The sequence below is a fragment of the Thamnophis elegans genome, chromosome Z (genome assembly GCF_009769535.1).
Source record: "Thamnophis elegans isolate rThaEle1 chromosome Z, rThaEle1.pri, whole genome shotgun sequence".
Taxonomy (NCBI): Eukaryota; Metazoa; Chordata; class Lepidosauria; order Squamata; family Colubridae; genus Thamnophis; species Thamnophis elegans.
In genome coordinates this window covers 83316471-83336665 of record NC_045558.1, presented here as the reverse complement: position 1 = coordinate 83336665, position 20195 = coordinate 83316471, and the positions used below count along the sequence as shown (strand labels likewise).

General features: G+C 39.5%; 1 protein-coding gene across 1 annotated transcript in view; it reads left to right on the top strand.

Annotated features, from left to right (window-relative positions):
• SDHA (succinate dehydrogenase complex flavoprotein subunit A) overlaps nt 1-20195 on the top strand; it is a 47844-nt gene that overhangs the window by 1985 nt on the left and 25664 nt on the right. Inside the window, exons 2-9 of the mRNA XM_032234485.1 lie at nt 127-216; nt 901-1062; nt 3547-3690; nt 5569-5733; nt 7981-8129; nt 10050-10174; nt 17081-17249; nt 18141-18336. Of these exons, the coding sequence (XP_032090376.1) occupies nt 127-216; nt 901-1062; nt 3547-3690; nt 5569-5733; nt 7981-8129; nt 10050-10174; nt 17081-17249; nt 18141-18336 (1200 nt within the window). The remainder of the gene's footprint in view (nt 1-126; nt 217-900; nt 1063-3546; nt 3691-5568; nt 5734-7980; nt 8130-10049; nt 10175-17080; nt 17250-18140; nt 18337-20195) is intronic.

The window sequence follows — 20195 nt, the reverse complement described above, 5'->3', positions numbered from 1 at the left end:
TCAATTTGGTTGTGTTAAGGGCACCAAAATGTTTGCTTACAAACAATGCAAGTACTAAGTATTGTAAGCAACATTTTGGTTCCCTTACTAATTAGAAGATTTTTAACTATTATTTTTATTTTTCAGCAAAGACCAGCAGCTTGTGATGTGTTTTCTCGTAATTTTCACTTCACGGAATATGGAAAGAAGAATGTGTCTGCCAAAGTATCTGATTCAGTAAGTTATTTTTGAATCACTTACATGACTTCTTCATCCAATCCAGATATGCTGAAAAAGATAAGACATTCAGTCCACAAATTGATCTAAGTTGTACTCTAGTTTATTTTTGAATTAGTTGTTTGGTTTAACAAACCATGATTTGTGGTTTAACAGTTGAATAGTTGTGGGTTACTCAATAAACCTTGATTAATAAGACATGGCTTTGCATGCATACTGTACATTTAGCCAGTAAGTAACTGTATGGGTATGCGTTCGTAAATTTTAAAGCTGGATTTAAATGATCCCAACCTCTGTTTTCCTTATTGAGGATTCTGGCATTCAATCTTGTTTGTATGGATCAGTCAAATTGCAGTTTATTTATTTATCTGATCTATCTTTCTGTTCAAATTAAATACTAAAGATACAGTGATAACTTACAGGAATGAAAGAGCTTTTTGTTAACATGGCAAAGAATGGCAGCAAAGGATTAAGGACTTGAGTTTAATTATGCTTCTTAATTGATTAAATTACAGAGGAGAGGAATATTATTAATCAAAACCTAAAGAGAGATAATTGAATTGTTTTCAGCATAGTGCTTATTGATTGTGCTACTCTCCAAATGTAAATTTAAATAATAACTTAAATTGTATTGGGGTATTGCAAATATTTCATCTCAAGGTATTCTGCTTTTTTGTTGTTCAGATTTCAACACAGTATCCTGTAGTGGACCATGAATTTGATGCAGTTGTAGTGGGTGCAGGTGGTGCAGGTTTGAGAGCTGCCTTTGGCTTGTCTGAGGCTGGTTTTAATACAGCATGTGTTTCCAAATTATTCCCGACCAGATCTCATACTGTTGCTGCACAAGTAAGAGACCTCTTTTTCTCAGTTGCTGCATGCTATCTAGATTTATGTTATATACAGATGCCATTGTTTAACAGAATTTGTTTGTCTCTTTATAACTTTGAATTTGCCTTAACAGTTCACCATAATGCAATTTTTTTTAAATTAAGTTGTCTCAATTCCACTAATTTAAAGAATGTGTTTAAAACCTGGAACCATTATTCCCTTGTCATTGAAATTTCAAGACTCTTCAGATTTGCAGAGTTAAGACTGCTGCAGTGTCACAGTGCTTAGTTCGGGTCAAGTGATCATAATTTTCAATATTCCATGTCAGTTTCCTCCAAGCAAAGTTGTCGGGGAAGCCAGTAGGAAGTGGGAAATGATTCCTGCTTCCACTGTTTTCTGCTTATCTGTGATCATTCTGATTCTCTGCTTAGGTAAGGAAATATCTCGGGAAGGTGACCTAATGGGTCATAGGTTTTCTAGTTAATAGTAATGCTTGAGGCCTATAGTATTCTGATTTTCATGAGTAGCATAGAGTGAGGTGAGCATTATATATTTATTTTGCATTGAAATATTGATTCTGGGTAAAATTCTGAATTTAATTTTCACAAGAGAGATCATCTGGAGCTTTGGAATAAAGTATTGCTATATGCTAACAACACCCAACTTAAATCACTTGTGAATGGATCAAAGACTTCCTGACGGATCGTCTACAAACAGTAAGGGTTGGATCCTTTACATCTTCCACGCTGAAGCTCAGGCTTCCCTTAGGGCTGTGTACTCAGCCCATACCTGTACTCGTGTACACATGACTACATATCCTCTGATCCATCCAACATCATAATAAAGTTTGCAGACGACACAACAGGGCTGGGTCTCATAACTGGAGGGGATGAATCAGCATACAGGGAAGAAATCGAGAAGATGCTCAAGAAGCAACTTACATCCAAATACTAGTAAGAAAAAGGAGATGGTGCTAGATTTCTGGAAGCACAGAGAGGAACCTGCCCCACTATATATCGAGGGGGATTGTGTGGAGAGGGTTTCCTCTTTTAAATTCTTGGGAGTGCTTATTAGTCAAGATCTCACCTGGAAAAACAACACGTCTCTGGTGATTGGAAAGGCCCAACAGAGACTTCATTTCCTTAGAGTTCTGTGAAAAAATCAGGTGGAACAATGGCTGATGACCTCTTTCTATCGGTCCATCATAGAAAGTGTCCTCACATATTGTATTACGGTATGGTATACTGGTTTAACAGCTGCAGACAGGAAGGCACTACAGAGAGTGATCAATTCGGCACAAGAAACCATTGGTTGCCCTCTGACACCACTGGATGATATTGCCAGATCTTGCTGCTTTAGCAGAGTAAGGAAGATACTCAGAGATGATTCGCATTCTGGTCAGTGTCTCTTTGCACTTCTACCATCAGGCAAAAGACATCAAAGTATAGCTAGATGAACAAACAGGTTTAAGATAGTTTCTATCCTTGGGCTGTGAGACTTTTAAATACAACCACAATCACTCCATGCACACACTAGTTTTTTTTTTCTTTTTCTTTCTTTTTTCGTTTCTGTCATTTTGCACCAGTGAGGTTAAAACCAATTTTGTTGTATTTAAGTACAATGACAATAAAGATTATATTTATACTTATAATTCTCCATATCATTGAACTGTAAACGAATTGATTTCCTTGATAGATTATACATTTAATAAATGAGCTGGATAAATAGAAATTATGGTACATTTATTTAATTATTATTTATAGACTACATGTTCTAATTATGTGATATTCAGATCTCTTCTGGATGGGAATGAATTCTCCTTTAAATAACTATCCCATAATATAGAAATGATCCTTGATTCACAGCTGCATCTGGATTCCCAGATGTGCTTTTCCAATTGCCAACTATTAACAATTTGTGTATCAAACATGCTTGATAAAAAATGATTATACCTTGATTGCAGCATGACTTGTTTCTAGCAATGAGCTCTTTATATAGTTAACTTTGAAGAGTGTTTAAAGGTTCAGTTGGGGTTAAATACAATTAGATCCAGAATTCTAGGCGCATTTTATTTCAGTGTTGAATACATATACTGATTACCAAACTGTTTTTGGACAGAATGGAAAGTGATTATTCTTTTTAGATACTGAAGTGTTGAAGACATGATTAACTGAGAAACTGCTGCTCTTGGCATGAATTTGCCTTGACTTCAAAGTCAACAAGAGAAAATTTCTTAAATATCACTTTCTGATCTTTAGAGAAAGGAATTGTATTAAATCAATCATTTTTTATTTTAGGTGCCAGGGTTATGTCATTTACTCATTTTTTAAAATAAATAGGTTGTCATAATCAGAACAAGGCTAAACCTACCATGCAATTCTTATTTCTTGATCTATGAAAAAAAATCTCATATTGATCTCTATTAAAGGTTTATGATAAACCTTTAATAAAATGATTTATTAACATTTTAACAATTTTCCTCTGCAATGGCTTAATTTATAGGGAGGAATCAATGCTGCTTTGGGGAACATGGAAGATGATAACTGGCGATGGCATTTCTATGATACTGTGAAAGGCTCTGACTGGCTAGGAGATCAGGATGCAATTCATTATATGACAGAGCAGGCCCCTGCTTCAGTTATTGAGGTACAGTTACTCAGATTCTTTGACTGTCTACAAACATTCACATTGATAACATAATTAGGAAAAACCATTTCTTAGCTAAAATAACTTTTTTCTTCACTTATAGTATCAATGTGAAAAATAGGATGCATAAACATGTATTAGTTGACTGCCTTTATTTGTCTTTTAATAAAATAACTGTAATACATGAAAAAAGCCCAGAAAAACATTCACATTGATAACATAATTAGGAAAAACCGTTTCTTAGCTAAAATAACCTTTTTCTTCACTTATAGTATCAATGTGAAAAATAGGATGCATAAACATGTATTAGTTGACTGCCTTTATTTGTCTTTTAATAAAATAACTGTAATACATGAAAAAAGCCCAGAAAAACATTCACATTGATAACATAATTAGGAAAAACCGTTTCTTAGCTAAAATAACCTTTTTCTTCACTTATAGTATCAATGTGAAAAATAGGATGCATAAACATGTATTAGTTGACTGCCTTTATTTGTCTTTTAATAAAATAACTGTAATACATGAAAAAAACCCAGAAAAACTGCTGATGATCATGTATTTCTTGATAATGCCAATATCATTGAAGATATTCTTTCTGAAACGGCAATCCCAAACAAAATGTTTATATTTTATATCATTTAAAACAGTGGTCCCCAATCTTTGCAGCTTGGTGGGCTGGCTGGGAGAGAGAGAAACCAGACCGTGTGAATGGTGGGCTGGTGTTCATATCTGCATACGTGCAACTCAACTCACGCAAGCAGGCTGCTCCATACGCACATGCCATGCAACTCCACTGCAAATTCTCTCCCACCTCTCATGCAGCCAAGTTCTGAATAGGCCATAGCCACATAGTAGGCTGCAGCCTGGGGGTTGAGGACCCCTGATTTAAAACCGTTGTATATTCATTGACAAATTTCAGGTTTGGATCACAAAAAATCTTACATGATTTTTCTATATTTAGATACCCTACTTAATTGTCTGTTTTGAGACATGATCCATTGCAATCTACCTAAGTTTACCTAGTATTCTTTATTTCCTCCTTGGCTGTTTTAATTTTTTTTGGCTTTTTGTGTTCTGTGATCCAGCTTTATATATCATTGAAAAATGGGGAACTGTCATCCTTAGTGATCAGGCTATTTTTATGATTTTGGTCTGACAATATCATTATGTTACTTTTGAAAAAAAATTGATTCAAACTTGGTGTTTCAGACCTATCCATACAGTTTTCTTACCAGTGCCACATAAATGATTTGCCATTACTTTAGTTAAGCCTTGATTTTGTCATTTATTCTAAGTGGGTCGGCATGTATGGTTTTCAATTTTTGAGAATTGAATTATCACAGTTGTTAAATATTATGTGGGCTAATACAAAATTCTTCAGGACATATTTAGGTCCCTAATTAGTGTCCATAAATTGCTAAACTTAAATAAATTAAATTACTGTATTTAAAAATGGCCAAGAACACATGTCATCACTAAATCTCATAACATTTTAGTACTTTTGCTTAAATTGAATGAACATTTCAAAATCTTTTGAGATTTTAGCTATTAAAAATAAATATACATGTTCATTTGCATATTACAGCCTTCTTACAATACATTATTGTCATAGTTCATGAATAATCTAGGGACCGTAGTGATATTACTAGCTAATTTTCAGTAATTTCTGTTAGAACCCCCAGTTACATAATAGTGCATAATCTTGCACCATAACATACTAAATAGATTAAAATGTTGCTTAGCTTATGTTAACTCCTTTCATTTTACTTTATTTGTTTTTGGGAGCTGAGATATTTTCAGATGTATTATATGTTATTTTACTAATTCCCCTTGTCTTTATATACAATTAAATTAGTCATCTCTTTTTGGATTCCTCAGCTAGAGAATTATGGTATGCCATTTAGCAGGACAGAAGATGGAAAGATCTATCAACGTGCTTTTGGAGGTCAGAGCCTTCAATTTGGGAAAGGAGGACAGGCTCACCGTTGCTGTTGTGTAGCTGATAGGACAGGTCACTCTCTGTTACACACACTGTATGGCCGGGTAAGTAGTTGTTTATGGAGTGGGGAACAAAGATTAACAGTTGCTTTTAAAATTGATGGTGGCATTGGCTAATGCCAATTGCTGTTATAACTGACTCCAGGTAGAATTTTGCTGATGTTCCTATATATTGTCTATATAAGTAAATACAGTCAAAATAATAGAAAGTTTGTATAAGTGATATTTCTCTATTATTCAGAATTCAAAATGACAGTTTTTAAAAAATAAATCTGTTCTTAAGATAAAAAATTTTTGGCTTTATTTTTGATCTTATAAAATATAATGGAACTGAAAAGATGCCTTGTAATATGTCAGATCATTGGACTATGCATTCCTGTAGATTGTAGTTAGTGATCAGAGAAGAGAGCTTGGGATTGTTATGGATACATAATGAATTTCTTAATACAATGGGTTCTTTGAAAATAGCAATTTCCAAATTAGACATTAAGAAAGAAATTCAATATTGCCAGCAAATAATGTGTGATTTCACATAACAACTATTTATGAAAGTTGTATCATAAAAAAGCTATTAGGTGCTTGAAAATGTAGAGGAGAAAGGCTATTGAGGTCAAATTGGGCCAAGACATGGAAACGACCAGACTTGTCTTTCACACCTCAAAATCTAGAACTTGGATCATCAACAAAATTTAATGCAAAGATAAAATCAAGTATCATTTCACACAGGGTATAGTTAAACTACCTAATTCTCATCTAAACCATGAACAGGCTCTCAATTTGACTAAATTTAATATTTATTAAAATAGAGTCAAGATGAATGAGTGTGTGTGTGTGTGTAGATTCATCTTACCACTATTTTAATCTAATGCTCAAGTAGAATGCTTGACACGATTTCAGACAAATGGCTGTCCAATTTCTTCTTAAAAATCTCCAGTGAGGCAGCACCCACAATTTCTGAAGACAAGCTGTTCTGCTGATTAATTGTTATCACTATTAAGAGATTTCGTCTTACTTCTAGATTTGTTCCCTCCTTGATTAATTTCCATCCATTGCTTCTTGTCCTTCTTTCAGATGCTTTGGAGAATAGGTTGACTACCTATTCTTTCTTAAATATTGTACCATGTCACCCTTTGTCCTTTATAGCATTTATTTCTTCTGTTCACCATTTTTTATTAAAACATAAGAAACAAAATGCAGCACTGGAAATAGATTTTTAAATTCTGTCAGAAAATAAATCAGGAATATAGAACGTTATGTTATATGAGAGTCATGTTAATTGTATTATATGAGAAAGTTTTCTAATCAAATTTGACACTTTGTTTCTTAAGCTACTGGAAAATAGATACTCATTGAATGTTAGTTAGAAAAAATCTTAACAATGTGTCGTTGGATGGCGGAACCATTTATGCAGGAAATTAATAGTCTGCTTTACTGCATATGCTTAAACAGGGGCTGGGCAGCCATCTGTCACAGATATTTTAATTTAGGTTTTTTCACTGAACAATGATTTGAATTTGATAAATTAAATTCATTCATTCAAGCAATCAATTTCTATAGTTGCCCATCTCAGTCAGTGATTCTGAGCAGCTTACAATTGAAAAAAAATATTACTCTTAAGAATGCTAAAACACTAAAAACATCTAGGTTAAACACAATAGGATAGGCTATTTGGCCAGTTAAGAATACAGCCAGGAAACAGGATGCTTGACATATTTAGTGCCCCAAGCTTGAGAACATAGTCAGGTTTTTAGGGTCTTACAAAAGGATAACAGGATTGGGGCCATTATAATTTCCAAAGGAAGGATGTTCCATAAAATGAGCCACTGTGGAAAACAACTTGTCTTCAGCTGACACTCTGACTGACAAGAACTGCAGTATCTGCATTCTGCAGAATCCATTGAATGCTTTTAATTCTAGGGTTATTGCTTTAACATTCTCATAAAAATATTAAACATTTAGAAAATACCAAAAATATTTTTTTAGCCAGATTTATGGTCTAAAGCAGTGTTTTTCAACCTTTTTTGTGCAAAGGCACACTTTTTTCATGAAAAAAATCACGAGGCACACCACCATTAGAAAATGTTAAAAAAATTTAACTCTGTGCCTATATTGACTATATATAAAGTAATTCTCCCACGGCACACCTTACACTATGTCACGGCACACTAGTGTGCCACGGCACAGTGGTTGAAAAACACTGGTCTAAAGAAACACTTTCTAATTACATAATGAAATTAACATTGTTGCTTAAGTACTGAAATTAATGCTTTGTTCCCTTTCTCTCACTATTAGTCACTCAGATATGATACCAGTTACTTTGTGGAATATTTTGCTCTTGATCTCCTAATGGAAAATGGAGAATGTTGTGGTATTATTGCACTATGCATCGAAGATGGCACAATACATCGTTTTAGAGCAAAGAATACAGTTATTGCCACTGGGTAATATGTTAATAACTATGAAGAAATGTCAATGCCAATATCTGGGCCTTTTTGTTTTAATTCAACTAGCATTATCGTTTTAATATAATATAATACAGTACAGTACAATACAATATGCCACTAGTTTATATTCCTCCATGCATTTTTGTCTTTCTTCTAGTTGATATAGGGCATGAGAAATTTAATGCAGCCCAAATATTCCATACTTGAATGTGTCGTATTTTTCGGAGTATAAGTTGCACCTTAGTTTTTGGGAGGAAAATGCAGGGGGGGGGGGAATTCTGCCTAGCAGGTATTCATTTTTATTCCCATAACACCAGAAAAGCAAGCAAACACAATAGTATAATAAAACAATACTTTTTGCCACTTTTTTCCTTTTCCCAGGCAGGCCGGGGAAATTCTTAACAACCTTAACTAGATGTCTGGGCATTCAGCCAAAAGCAAGTCATACCTGTAAAAATGTAACAAAGTTGAATCAACAAACCAGCCCAGCACTTGCCTGAAGAAAATCATTGAGAAACTCAGATAGAAAAAATCCTTGCCCTTAAAGGGATTATCCCCAAAAGAATAGAAATCACTAGTCACAGGAATTCTCTGCCTTGCCCTTGAGTGAATTAGCTCCCAAAAATACAAACTGGACAAAAGTACTTCTTAAGGCAGTCTTCAAATCTTTCATCATCGGCTTCTCCCAGTTGGAACAAACTGGGAAATTTTTCCAACATTATGCTGCAGTAAAAGTATTCAAAGCTTTTTTTCATCCCTAATGAGGTGCTAATGAGTGAAGCCAGATCTTCCAGATCTTCCATCTTCCGTGCTTTGCCTGAAATGGAAGATTGCTTCACTCATTAGCACCTCATTAGAGCTGGAAAAAAAAAGCTTCCAAAAAGCTACATTGGAGTATAAGACTGTACCCCAATTTTCAGCCTCTTTTAGGAGGGGAAAAAGTGTGTCTTGTACTCCCAAAAATATGCTAACTATAACATTTTTGTTAAAATTGATTTTTTAAAACTTTTTTTGCATGGGTGCAACCAATACTGGAGAGATGGTAGACTCGCTTCACTGAATGTAGTCTAGCAGAAGTTAGACAAATTATTTACCGTAACTGCCTATATTGAGTATGGTATTAGGCTTGATAGCCTAAACAGTCCCTTTCAAATAGCTTCCATTAAGATAAGTTTCATTCTGACATAGGTTTATCAATATATGAAGAGTTGAGAGCTGCAGTTCAGCTGCGGCTTTTTTAGGAGGTAATTTGAAGATGTATGTTGATGTGCTTTCATGGGAAATATGATTGTTTTTGGGTCTATTTTTCAGCCATTTGGGCATTTGCTTTCCATAGGATTCTGATTTCTAATAATAAAACGTCTGAAGTGCAAAGAAATTTCAAGATTGGTTTCAAAAATTGTGATTTATTTTTATTGTCTATGAGCTGGGGAATGCTAAAGATGGAAAGTTCTCCCAGTTAAATGGCTCCTTTTCCTTTGACGATGATGACGATGATGATATGTATGTCGGTGTTAGTTAAAAAAACAGAAAAGTTGTGTTATTAAAGTGTAAGCATTTTGCTTTTAAATACCAGCTACATGATCTGAAGTGTGTTGGTGGAAAGTCAAAACATGGGAATCTGATTTAAAAATCTGTATTTCAGACACACACTAAGCCACTCTGTGGAAGAATGGCATATTATGATCTATTATACTAAACAACAGGAAAAAAATACTTAAAAGTGACTCATAGATGGTATGACTGTATGTTGCTAAGATGCAAGTTGCTAACATTACAAATGTTGGAAATGGAATGTTTTTTAACATTAAAGAGATGACATTCATTATTATCACATATATTGGCATTAATGTTACACATGAAACATTTTCTTTCCTGCCTTATGAATAGTAGATACTAACTATGAACTTTTTCCAGAGGATATGGGCGCACATATTTTAGCTGTACTTCTGCTCACACTTGTACGGGTGATGGCACAGCAATGGTTACCCGGGCAGGCCTACCTTGCCAGGATTTGGAATTTGTACAGTTCCATCCCACAGGTAAAAACTACCTTATTCTGTTACAAGGAACTAAGTTTTGTAGTAAATCCTTTTTTCTCCTTAATGTTTTAAAATCAACATGATGTGCAATAGAAAATTATGTATAATCTATTCATTGTTTTTATTGGATAATCTCTTCAATAGATTGCAGCAATCCCATAGACCTTGTATACCTTTAGCAATTTTAGCAAAGTAAAGAAATACGTGACCCGACAAAAGGGCGAACTTCTAAACCGTGCCGCTAAAACCGCAATGTCATCAATGCAGAGACAACAGCGCGGAGACAGAAGGGCGCTTTACAATAGCACAGCGACAGAAAGCCGATTTAACTTAAGGTAAGGGTTAAGTTTAGGGTTAGGTTTAGGGTTTGGTTTAGGGTTAGGTTTAGGGTTAGGTTAGGTTTAGCGTTACGTTTAGGGTTATGTTTAGGGTTAGGGGTTAGGTTTAGGGTTAGGTTTAGTTTTACAGCGTGCTTCTGTCTCCGCGCTGTTGTCGCCGCGATTCAGCGCTCATTCGTCGGAGCGCTTTAGAACACATGGTTTTATCACCGCGGTTTAGTTGGGTGCGGTTTTGTCGTTCGCCCTTTTGTTGGTGAACCAAGAAATATCCCATGAAATTTTAATTAGCAAGCTATTTAATTAGCTTCAATTATATGAGGATTTAGCAGATATAGGCAGACTCAAAAACATTCCACAATATTGAAACAGCTACTTTGTCCATGTTTATTAAGGCCATTTTCTCAAGAAATTGTTCATTTTGTTTCTAGCATTGAACAGATTTTGAATGCAGTGGCTTAAGTGGCGTCTTCTAGTACTGTGACTATTGTCTGTATATAAAATTGGAAATGTTTACAATTTCTATAAAATTCATTTTGAGCAAAGTAAATTCTTAAATTTAGGCAAAGTAAAAATATTGACAGCAAAGTAAAAATAAAGAAATAAGAAATTTTGGCCTCAATTGACTTCCTGTAGACAATAGAAAAAGGCAATCTTGAAATATCTACTTCACATTTCTATGGCAATTTACTGGCATATTTCTTTTTCTAAGACCATGATTCTTTCTGAAAATAGTAATAAGAGAAGAATGAAGAAGTAACTGAGATGTATTAATTATGAATACTGCATTTATCTGTTAATTATGAAGTAACAGTTCTTACATCATCTATTAGTGATGGCTAATCTTTTGCATCATTGTGTGCCAACCTGCATGCCAGAAATGGCACATAAAACCATCCCGCAAGGAATGTGCAACCTCGCTGGTCTTCATGTACGCGGGAGCGCCCAAACCAGAAGAGCAGTGTTCCACCACACCTGTGCATGGTGGCACCTGGATTTATGGTTCCTGGATTTATGGTTCCTGGTTCGGGTGCCCGCCCGACAAACAGGTGGCAGTCGTGCATGCGCTCAATGGAAACCTGGAAGAGCGCGCCGAAACTCTGCTCTTCCAGGTTTCTTCCAGATCAGCAGAGGGCTCCCTTGCCTGACCCTTCTATTGATCAGATGGGGGAAGCAGATCTCGGACCTCCTCAGAGAGATAGCTCCTCATCTGTAGTTGAGGAGGTGTCACAGGATTCTCCTGGGGATACCCTGACTCCCTTAGTTCTTCCATCAAGGAAGAGCCAGAGCTCTTTCAGTGTTTCCCCCCCTCAGTAGGGCTAAAGGCAGGTCTGCTCCTCGGTCTAAAGAAGACAAGGGCCCTGCTTTGTCTGCAGAGATGAGGGAAATTGCCATAACCATCTCGCAGGGTATAGCTGAGGGGACGTGCCAGAAGAATGCTCGAGCCTCTGGCTCTTCCAAGTCACGACCACACCCAGCTCAGGACAGGGACCCTGTCCCGGCTTCTCCTGGCACCTCGGAGGAGGATGAGACGGAGGAATTTGAGTTGTTGGAGGATGAGGACCTTCCGATAAATCCGCCTTCACCGGCCTATTTAAACTGTCCTTATTCAAGGCCATCTTGCACAAGGCTAAGGCCTCCACCGAGTTAGGAGCCAAGCCCAAGGATAAGGCCGTTCCCTCTATCTCTCAGGGCCCCAAAGAGGGTCTATTTAAGGAAAATTCCCCAACTCAGGAATTGATTCTGGTTCCTGATCTTTTTATGAACGCTGTCCAATGCCAGTGGGCACAGCCTGGTACCCTGGCCAACCCAAGTGGGGGAGATAAAAACGTATATTCTGTAGAGACCAGAATGGACAACATCTTGAAAGTGCCAGAACTAGATGCTCCGGTAGTCCCATTAACTTCTAATTCAGCTTTGCTGGCGGACCTTCTAGAAGGTCTTAAGGTGGAAGATAAGAGGTCAGAGAAAGCCTGTCATAAAACGCCTGGGCAATCAAGGCATCCACTTTGGCGTGCTTCTTTACCAGAGCCTCTCTCCTCTGGCTGCGCCAGCTTAAATCTAAACCTCCTTCAGAAGAGTCTCAATAGTGACATGACATCAGCAAAATTATCACCGCTGTAGAGTATGCAGCCGACGCTTCACTGAACGCGGCTAAGTTTGCTTCTCGAGCGTTGCCATCCAATGTCACCTTGTGCCACCTGCTATGGCTTCGCCACTGGCAGGCGGATATGAAGGCCAAGTGGAAGTTGGCCTCCGCCCTCTTTAAGAGTGGCCAACTTTTTGAGATGCCTTAGATAAGTTTGTGATAGAGACAAAGGACAAACACAAGATCCTTCCGTTTACTCATAAGAAGAATGAGCAGAAGGGCTCGGACTCATTCAGGAAACAGAGATTTCGATCACAAGAGACCGCACAGGCCTCTTCTGCTCCTTCCTTCTCCTACCAAAGGTCCTATTCCCAGGCTGGGGACAGGAGCCAGGATAGAAACTCAATTGGGTCCTGGGGTAGGCAACAGCAGACTTCCTTTTGGAAGCCCTTTCGTGGCGGTTCCAACTCCTAACAATTCCGATGTAACAAGTGACCACCAACAGGTTCCTCCCATAGGCGGCCGACTGCAATTGTATGCCCACAAATGAGAGGTGATCACCTCGGACTCTTGGGTCCTCAACAAGATCAGGAGGGTCCTAATCCTGGAATTTCTATCCTTTCCTCAGCGGAAGTTCATCCGCTGCTCAACCCCCCAAAATCCCATGAAGAGATCCCTCATGCAGGCGGAGATTCGTCACCTTCTGCAAATAAGGGCCACAGAACTCGTACCAAGTGAACAGGAAAAGCAAGGATTCTACCCCATTCTTTTCCTGGTCCCGAAAAGCTCAGGGGAGTGGAGGACCATCCTAGACTTGAAGCGCCTGAATCAACAACTGGCCTACAAGCGCTTCAAGATGCAGTCACTCCAGTCCATCCTGGACTACGTAAGCCAAGGAGACAAGCTAACCTCCATAGACTTAAAAGAAGCTTACCTGCATGTTCCCATTCATGTATCTCACAGGAGGTCCCTACAGTTCCATTACGACGGGAGGCATTACCAGTACAGGGCTCTCCCATTCGGCCTCTCGTCCACGCCCAGGACCTTCAAAAAGCTTCTGGCAGCTGTGGCGGCTCACCTCTGGGCCCGCCTAATTCGACTGGAATGCTATCTGGATAACATCATTCAGTCTTCAAGCTACCACCAGGTCCTGCAAGACATTCAGGTGACCATATGCACCCTCCAACAGCACGGCTTTTCTGTGAACCGGAAGAAGAGTCATCTCGAGCTGACCACACGAATTCAGCACCTAGGCACCATCATATACTCAGTTTCTTGCCAGGTGTTTCTATCCCCAGACCATCTGCGAAACCTCAAGAGCAAAGTGCATCAGTGCTGCAGCTCAGGTCAGTGCCGATCACCAAACTCTCACAACTTCTTGGCATCATGATTTCCTGCCTAAAAGTAGTTCCCTGGGCGCGCCTTCATGCTAGGGAACTACAGTGGTTCCTCCTGCCGATGCAGAGGTCAAAGGGCAGCAACTCTCCAAGATGAGTCTGTCCGCCACAGAAGGTGATCCGATCCCTTCACTGGTGGCAATCTGCAGAGAAGGGGTGCCAGTTCAAGGAGCCCAAAAGAATCGTGGTAACTTCATATTCCAGCCTCTATGGATGGGGAGGGCGCATTGTCAAGGACAGCTGACACAGGGCAGAGGGAGGCAGCTCACAATATAAATTGGCTGGAGCTGAGAGCTGCCCGACTCGCCCTACATCGGTTTTCAACACAGCTTGTGGGCCGCCATGTACTATTACTAACAGACAACATAGCAACAAAGGCCCACATAAAACGGCAGGGCGGCACCCACTCCAGGAGGTTCATGACAGAAGCAGAGTCTCTGGCAGGTGGGCAGAATGCCACCTAGCATCCATCAGAGCAGACCACATATCTGGGACAAGCAATGTGAAAGCAGACTGGCTGAACCGGCAGATGATCGACAACTCCAAGTGGCACCTGCATCCAGAGCTGTTCCAACAGATAGTTCGGAGGTTCAGCCAACTGCAGGTTTACCTATTCGCTATTCTCGCCAACACACACCTGCCAAGGTTCATTTTCTGTTACCACATGCCCCAGGCGGAGGGGACGGATGCACTGAGGTGCAAGTGGCCCTCAGGACTTCTCTACACATTTCCTCCCCTCCCATTTATTCCGCAGGTAGTAGCCAAACTCCTAGCGGAGGAAGCGGAGATCTTCCTTGTGGCCCCACTTTGGCCCAGGAGGTCCTGGTATGCAGACCTTGTCAGTCTTTCCATCCAAAGACAGTGGAAGATTCCTCAGGAGCAAATGTCCCTCAGTCAGGGAGCAGTCTGCCATCCGGACCCTCAGTGGCTCCAATTAGCCGTCTGGCACTTGAGGGGAAGCTCTTGAGGAAACAGAATCTCTCTGACAAGGTCGTCAAGACCAATCAAGTGTCCAGAAGACCATCAACTACACGAATATACGAAGTGACATGGGTTGCCTTTTCAGCCTGGTGTAAAGAACATAATGTATAAGAGACATTTCAACTTCAATACCACAACTACTTGACTTCTTTCAGGAAGGATTGGACAAAGGTCTGGTGCCCAACACTCTCCGCCGCCAGGTCGCTGCCTTGTCCACCATCCTTGCTAGGGGCTCATCCCGGTCCCTGAGTCAACACCCTCAGGTCAAGAGTTTCCTGAAGGGCGCGGCCAATATCCATCCTCAGACTATACACCGATACCCTTCCTGGAATTTGCTGTTTGTTCTGCGGGCCCTGACGAGCGCTCCTTTCGAGCCGATTCGAACTGCGAGTCTTCACCATTTGACTCTTAAAACTGCCTTTCTAGTGGCGATTACGTCTGCTTGGAGAGTCTCAGAGATTGCGGCTCTCTCAATCAGGGAAGAGCTGTGTATAATTCATACTAATCGGGTGATCTTGAGACTCGACCCCACCTTTATCCCCAAGGTGAACTCTCACTTCCATAGAGCCCAGGAAGTGATCCTCCCCAACTTTTGCCCTAGACCTACACATCCCAGGGAGCGTACTTTGTATAAGTTAGATGTTAGGTGAGCTAACTCGCATTTATGTCAGGAGGACTATGGAATTTAGATGCTCTGAGTCATTTTTTGTGTCATTTCAGCCTGGGTCGCTGGGCTGCAAGGCCTCGTTTTTAACCATTGGACGTTGGCTGTGGGCCTGCATCAAGATGGCCTATGAACATCAGGGCAGAGCCGTGCCAGGTCTGGTGATGGCACACTCCACAAGGAGTGCTGCCACCACAGCAGCATGGGCGACCCAAGCGTCCATCATTACATTTGCAGAGCAGCTACGTAGGCGTCCCCCACTGCTTTTATTAGAAATTACAAAATTGACACCTTTGCCTTGGCCAAAGCCTCCTTTGGAAGATGTGTTTTGCAGAAACTTGCCTTGGCTCCGGACAAATTCTTCCCGCCCTGGGACACAATAGCTTGGGTATGTCCCATGCTTGGACTCTTCAAGCAACGCACAGGAGAATGATCATTGGCTTACCTGAATGGTCATTCTCGGGGCGCTGTGGGAGAGTCCAAACCCGCCCAGGGTTTAACTAGGTGTCCAAGAATCCTTGTAACAGTTAGAATTCTGTAGGGCGTCCTGCAGCGGATAAGACCTTTGTTTTAAACTGACCTCAATGAGACAAAGGAGGCGTAGTTAAAGAAAAATCTACTCAGTCCTATGGCAGATAGACTGTATTTAACCCATGCTTGGACTCTCCTGCAGTGCCCAGAGAACGACCTTTCAGGTAAGCCAATGGTCATTTTTTCTAGTGTTTTTTTAGCTTCCAATGGTCACTAAATGAATGTTTGTAAGACACGTATTACTTGCAGTTGTTAAATAAACCAGTGTTTTGCCAATAACTGGAAGTAACTGCAGGTTTTCAGTAGAAATAAAATCTGGTCACATGACTGGGGCGCTGCTAAGGAGATAAATATAGCAGTGTTGCCAAGCATCCGAAGTACAATCAGATCCAAATTGTAAATCCCCTTTTTAGGCTTCATTGTAAATCAAAGACTACTTATATAAAACTCTTATTTATATCTTACTTTAGGGATATTAATGTTAGGCATTCACTTTCAAAATATAAGTAATGTTTTAATCATTCACTCAAGGCTTTTCAATATTGGTCATATTAAAAAGCTCAACAAGGTTGGACCTGGTTGTCCCAGGAAATCCCTGGAATAGGAAGCAATCCTGGAGAAGATAATTGCAAAACCCATTTTATGTTTTCAAACAAACTATGCGGATATGTTTTAATCATTGGTAAGCTTGACTTGAAAGAAACTCTGCTTGTATTTAGATAATTCAGTAAATTTTATAAAATTGTATTTTTAAAAATCAGTAAATAATTGCTAGGCCATAATTTGAACCTAACCTTTGTAGAATATTGTTCAGTTAGATGTTACATTACATCAAATGTTATAGTAAGTTTTGTTTTTGGGATGATATATATCATTGGTAAAATGTTTTAATTTTAATATATTTTGCAGGTATTTATGGAGCTGGCTGTCTTATTACAGAAGGCTGTCGTGGTGAAGGAGGTATTTTAATTAACAGTGAAGGAGAAAGATTTATGGAGAGATATGCTCCAGTTGCCAAAGATCTAGCTTCCCGAGATGTTGTATCTCGTTCTATGACTATTGAGATCCGTGAAGGAAGGCAAGTTTAATCTATCAAGTCCATAAATGTGATTATAAAAGATGCAGAGATCAACATTGTACAAACAATACTTGTATGCACACATATCTTTCCATTATTTGCTTGCAAAATAAAGCATAGCACAACATTTGTAAAACCCACCCATCTGCAATTTACAATCCAATCTCCCTATAGCAAACTTTTTTTAAAAAAAATTAGTGACTTGGCAACTTGACAGACATGAAACTGCAATAAGTCATCTTGTTTGTTTAACTATGTGCTTAATTGCTTTTTTATTCTCTCAACATTCATTTATAGATAATCTTAAACAAATACATGTAAGGATGTCATTGTTCTGTGTTACTGTATTATACAGAAAAAAACAATAGAAAAAGAGCAACTCAGTCATAAACCAGAAAACATTCTAATTGCAATGATCAATCAGAACGCTCTGAATTGAAACAAAATAGCCTGTTCTTGAAACAGAACTCTTAAAATGCTTATGTTTTGTTTATTTTTAGATTCTTGGAACTTTTACTTTCATGTTAGAATATTTCAAAAGCCTTTTGCACATCCCTGTTACAGATTTGTTTCATTGGTTTTTTTTAAAGGGAATACTTCATTTGAACTTTTTATTTATTTATTTATTCATTCATTCATTCATTTTTATGCTGCCCATCTCATGGATGCAGTAAGCAGTTTGAAATATAATAAAAAATAAAAAGTAATATAAATCAATTAAAGATAATTAAATAGAAAAGCTAAAAAATGTAGTTACTAAAATAAAATCAAGTATAGTTTGCAAACACTTGATAGAATTCTCTTATATAATTATTTGTTGTCTAATGTTTGTATCTAAATAATGGTAAGAAAAAATGTTTATCTCTATTTAACATCTCTTTAAAATAACAGAGGTTGTGGTCCTGACAAAGATCACGTGCACTTGCAATTGCACCATTTGCCACCACAGCAGCTAGCAATGCGTCTTCCTGGAATTTCAGAAACTGCTATGATATTTGCTGGTGTTGATGTTACAAAAGAACCTATTCCTGTCCTACCTACTGTACATTACAATATGGGAGGTATCCCTACAAACTACAAAGGACAGGTAATTTTCTAAACATTTATTTATTCATTCATTAAATGTATATACCCGTGATGGCGAATCCTATGGCACAGGTGGCATGCAGAGCCCTCTCTGCAGGCATGCCAGTCGCCCCAGCCCAGCTCAACTAGCATGCACATGCAGGCATGCCTTCCACTGGCCAGCTGGTTTTCAGGACTATGCTGTGGGCCAGGGTGAGGGACCTGTGAGCAGGGGAGGGAGCTCACATTGTGCAGCAAACTCGGGCTGGATGTGAGTGTGAATGGCCTGGTCCCGCAGTGCTTCCTCGCTCAGTTGGAGACTGAGTGTTTTCCATTTTGGGCCTGGAAAGCCTCTTGTACCAATCTCAAAGCAAAAAACAAAACAAAACCCTACAACTGTTTGAAGACTGAAGGAAGCCTCCAACTGAGCGAGGAAGCACTGTGGGGCCAGGCCACTCACACTTCCAGCCCGCCGGAGTTTGCTGCGCCAGGGCAGGAATGAGACCCTGTCCTGTGGAGCCCACTGCCTCTTGCGTGAGGAGGACATCGATGAAGATGAGGAGAAGAATGGTGAGGCTTTGCAGAAGCCGGCAAGGTGCAGGTCAGGTGGGGCTGGCTGGCTGACTGGGGTAGGGCCAATCCTGTGCTTAGTTGGCTGCTGCCACGAGCAGCTTGCATGCCCCGACTGTGCTGGTGGAGAAATGAGATATCCTGCTTGAATGGGGCGGACGAGGAGAAAAGTATTCAAATTCCCCCCCCCCTCCCGGCCTCGCTGCTCAGGTGTCACCCACACCATTGCCAGCAGTTTGAGTGCCCTGGCTGAAGCATGGATCGCTTTCTCTGACACACACACACACACACACACACACACACACACACACGGATTGCTCTCTTACCCTGGCTGTCCCTTATTTGCATGCAAGTGTGCTCCTTGAAACAAAGAAGCCTCATTAAGTAGTTAAGTGGAAAGTAGTTGAGAGGGGAGGAGCAGGAGACCACTTTTCATGCCTAGAATGAAAGTTTCTGGGTCCCTGAAAAGAGGATGGGTGCCTGAGTCTGCACAATATTATAGCACCCAGGCACGAAAAGCATTTCCCAGCCAACTCTCCTCTCCATTCTTCAAAGGCAAAGAAACAGAAACAAGAGAGGAGACAGATGTTTGCAAGGTAAGCGAGTCCTTGTTGCAGGAAGGAAGAAGCATTTTAGTGGGTTAGGTAGATCTTGGGAGCCTGTTCTATCATTAGGACCTCCATAGCCTTCCCCACCCTGAGATATCTCATGGGCACATTGATATTCTTGAATTGTGAGCTCTTAGGAAAGTATCCCCTACTTTTGTGTTACAAACAGTTATTTCCAGTGGGGAAAGCAGGACAAAGCAAGTGGGGGAAAATAATTTCCTTTGCTATATTTCCAGTCTGAATTAGACCATGGCAGGGTCCATATAGAAGAGCTCTTTTAAAGATCATTATGTATTAATAGAAAAGAAACTTAGCTCTGTTCTTCAATGCTAAAGCTGTTGCACATAAAAAACAGAGGAGCTCTGTTCAACTACCAGAGCCATCATTTTGACAGTTTTGCTGTACTGTAGTGTGTCCCCATGAAATGCAAGCATGGAATAAACTCAGCCTGGTTTGTTCTCAGTCTTTTAAGTGGCCACAAACTACTAGCAAAAGTGGTGTTTGATCACAAGGCAAGGAATGTTTCCCCTTTTGTATTTGAGCATCCAAGAAGGGACAGGAAAGACAAAGAAAAAGAAGGAAAGAGGGGAAGAGAGCAAGGAAGCAAAAATAAGGAAAGAGGAGAAGGAAGAAGAAAGAATGAAGAGGAAAGGAAAAAGAAGGGAAGGAATGAGAGAGAGTGAGGGTATGAGGTAAATCCTGC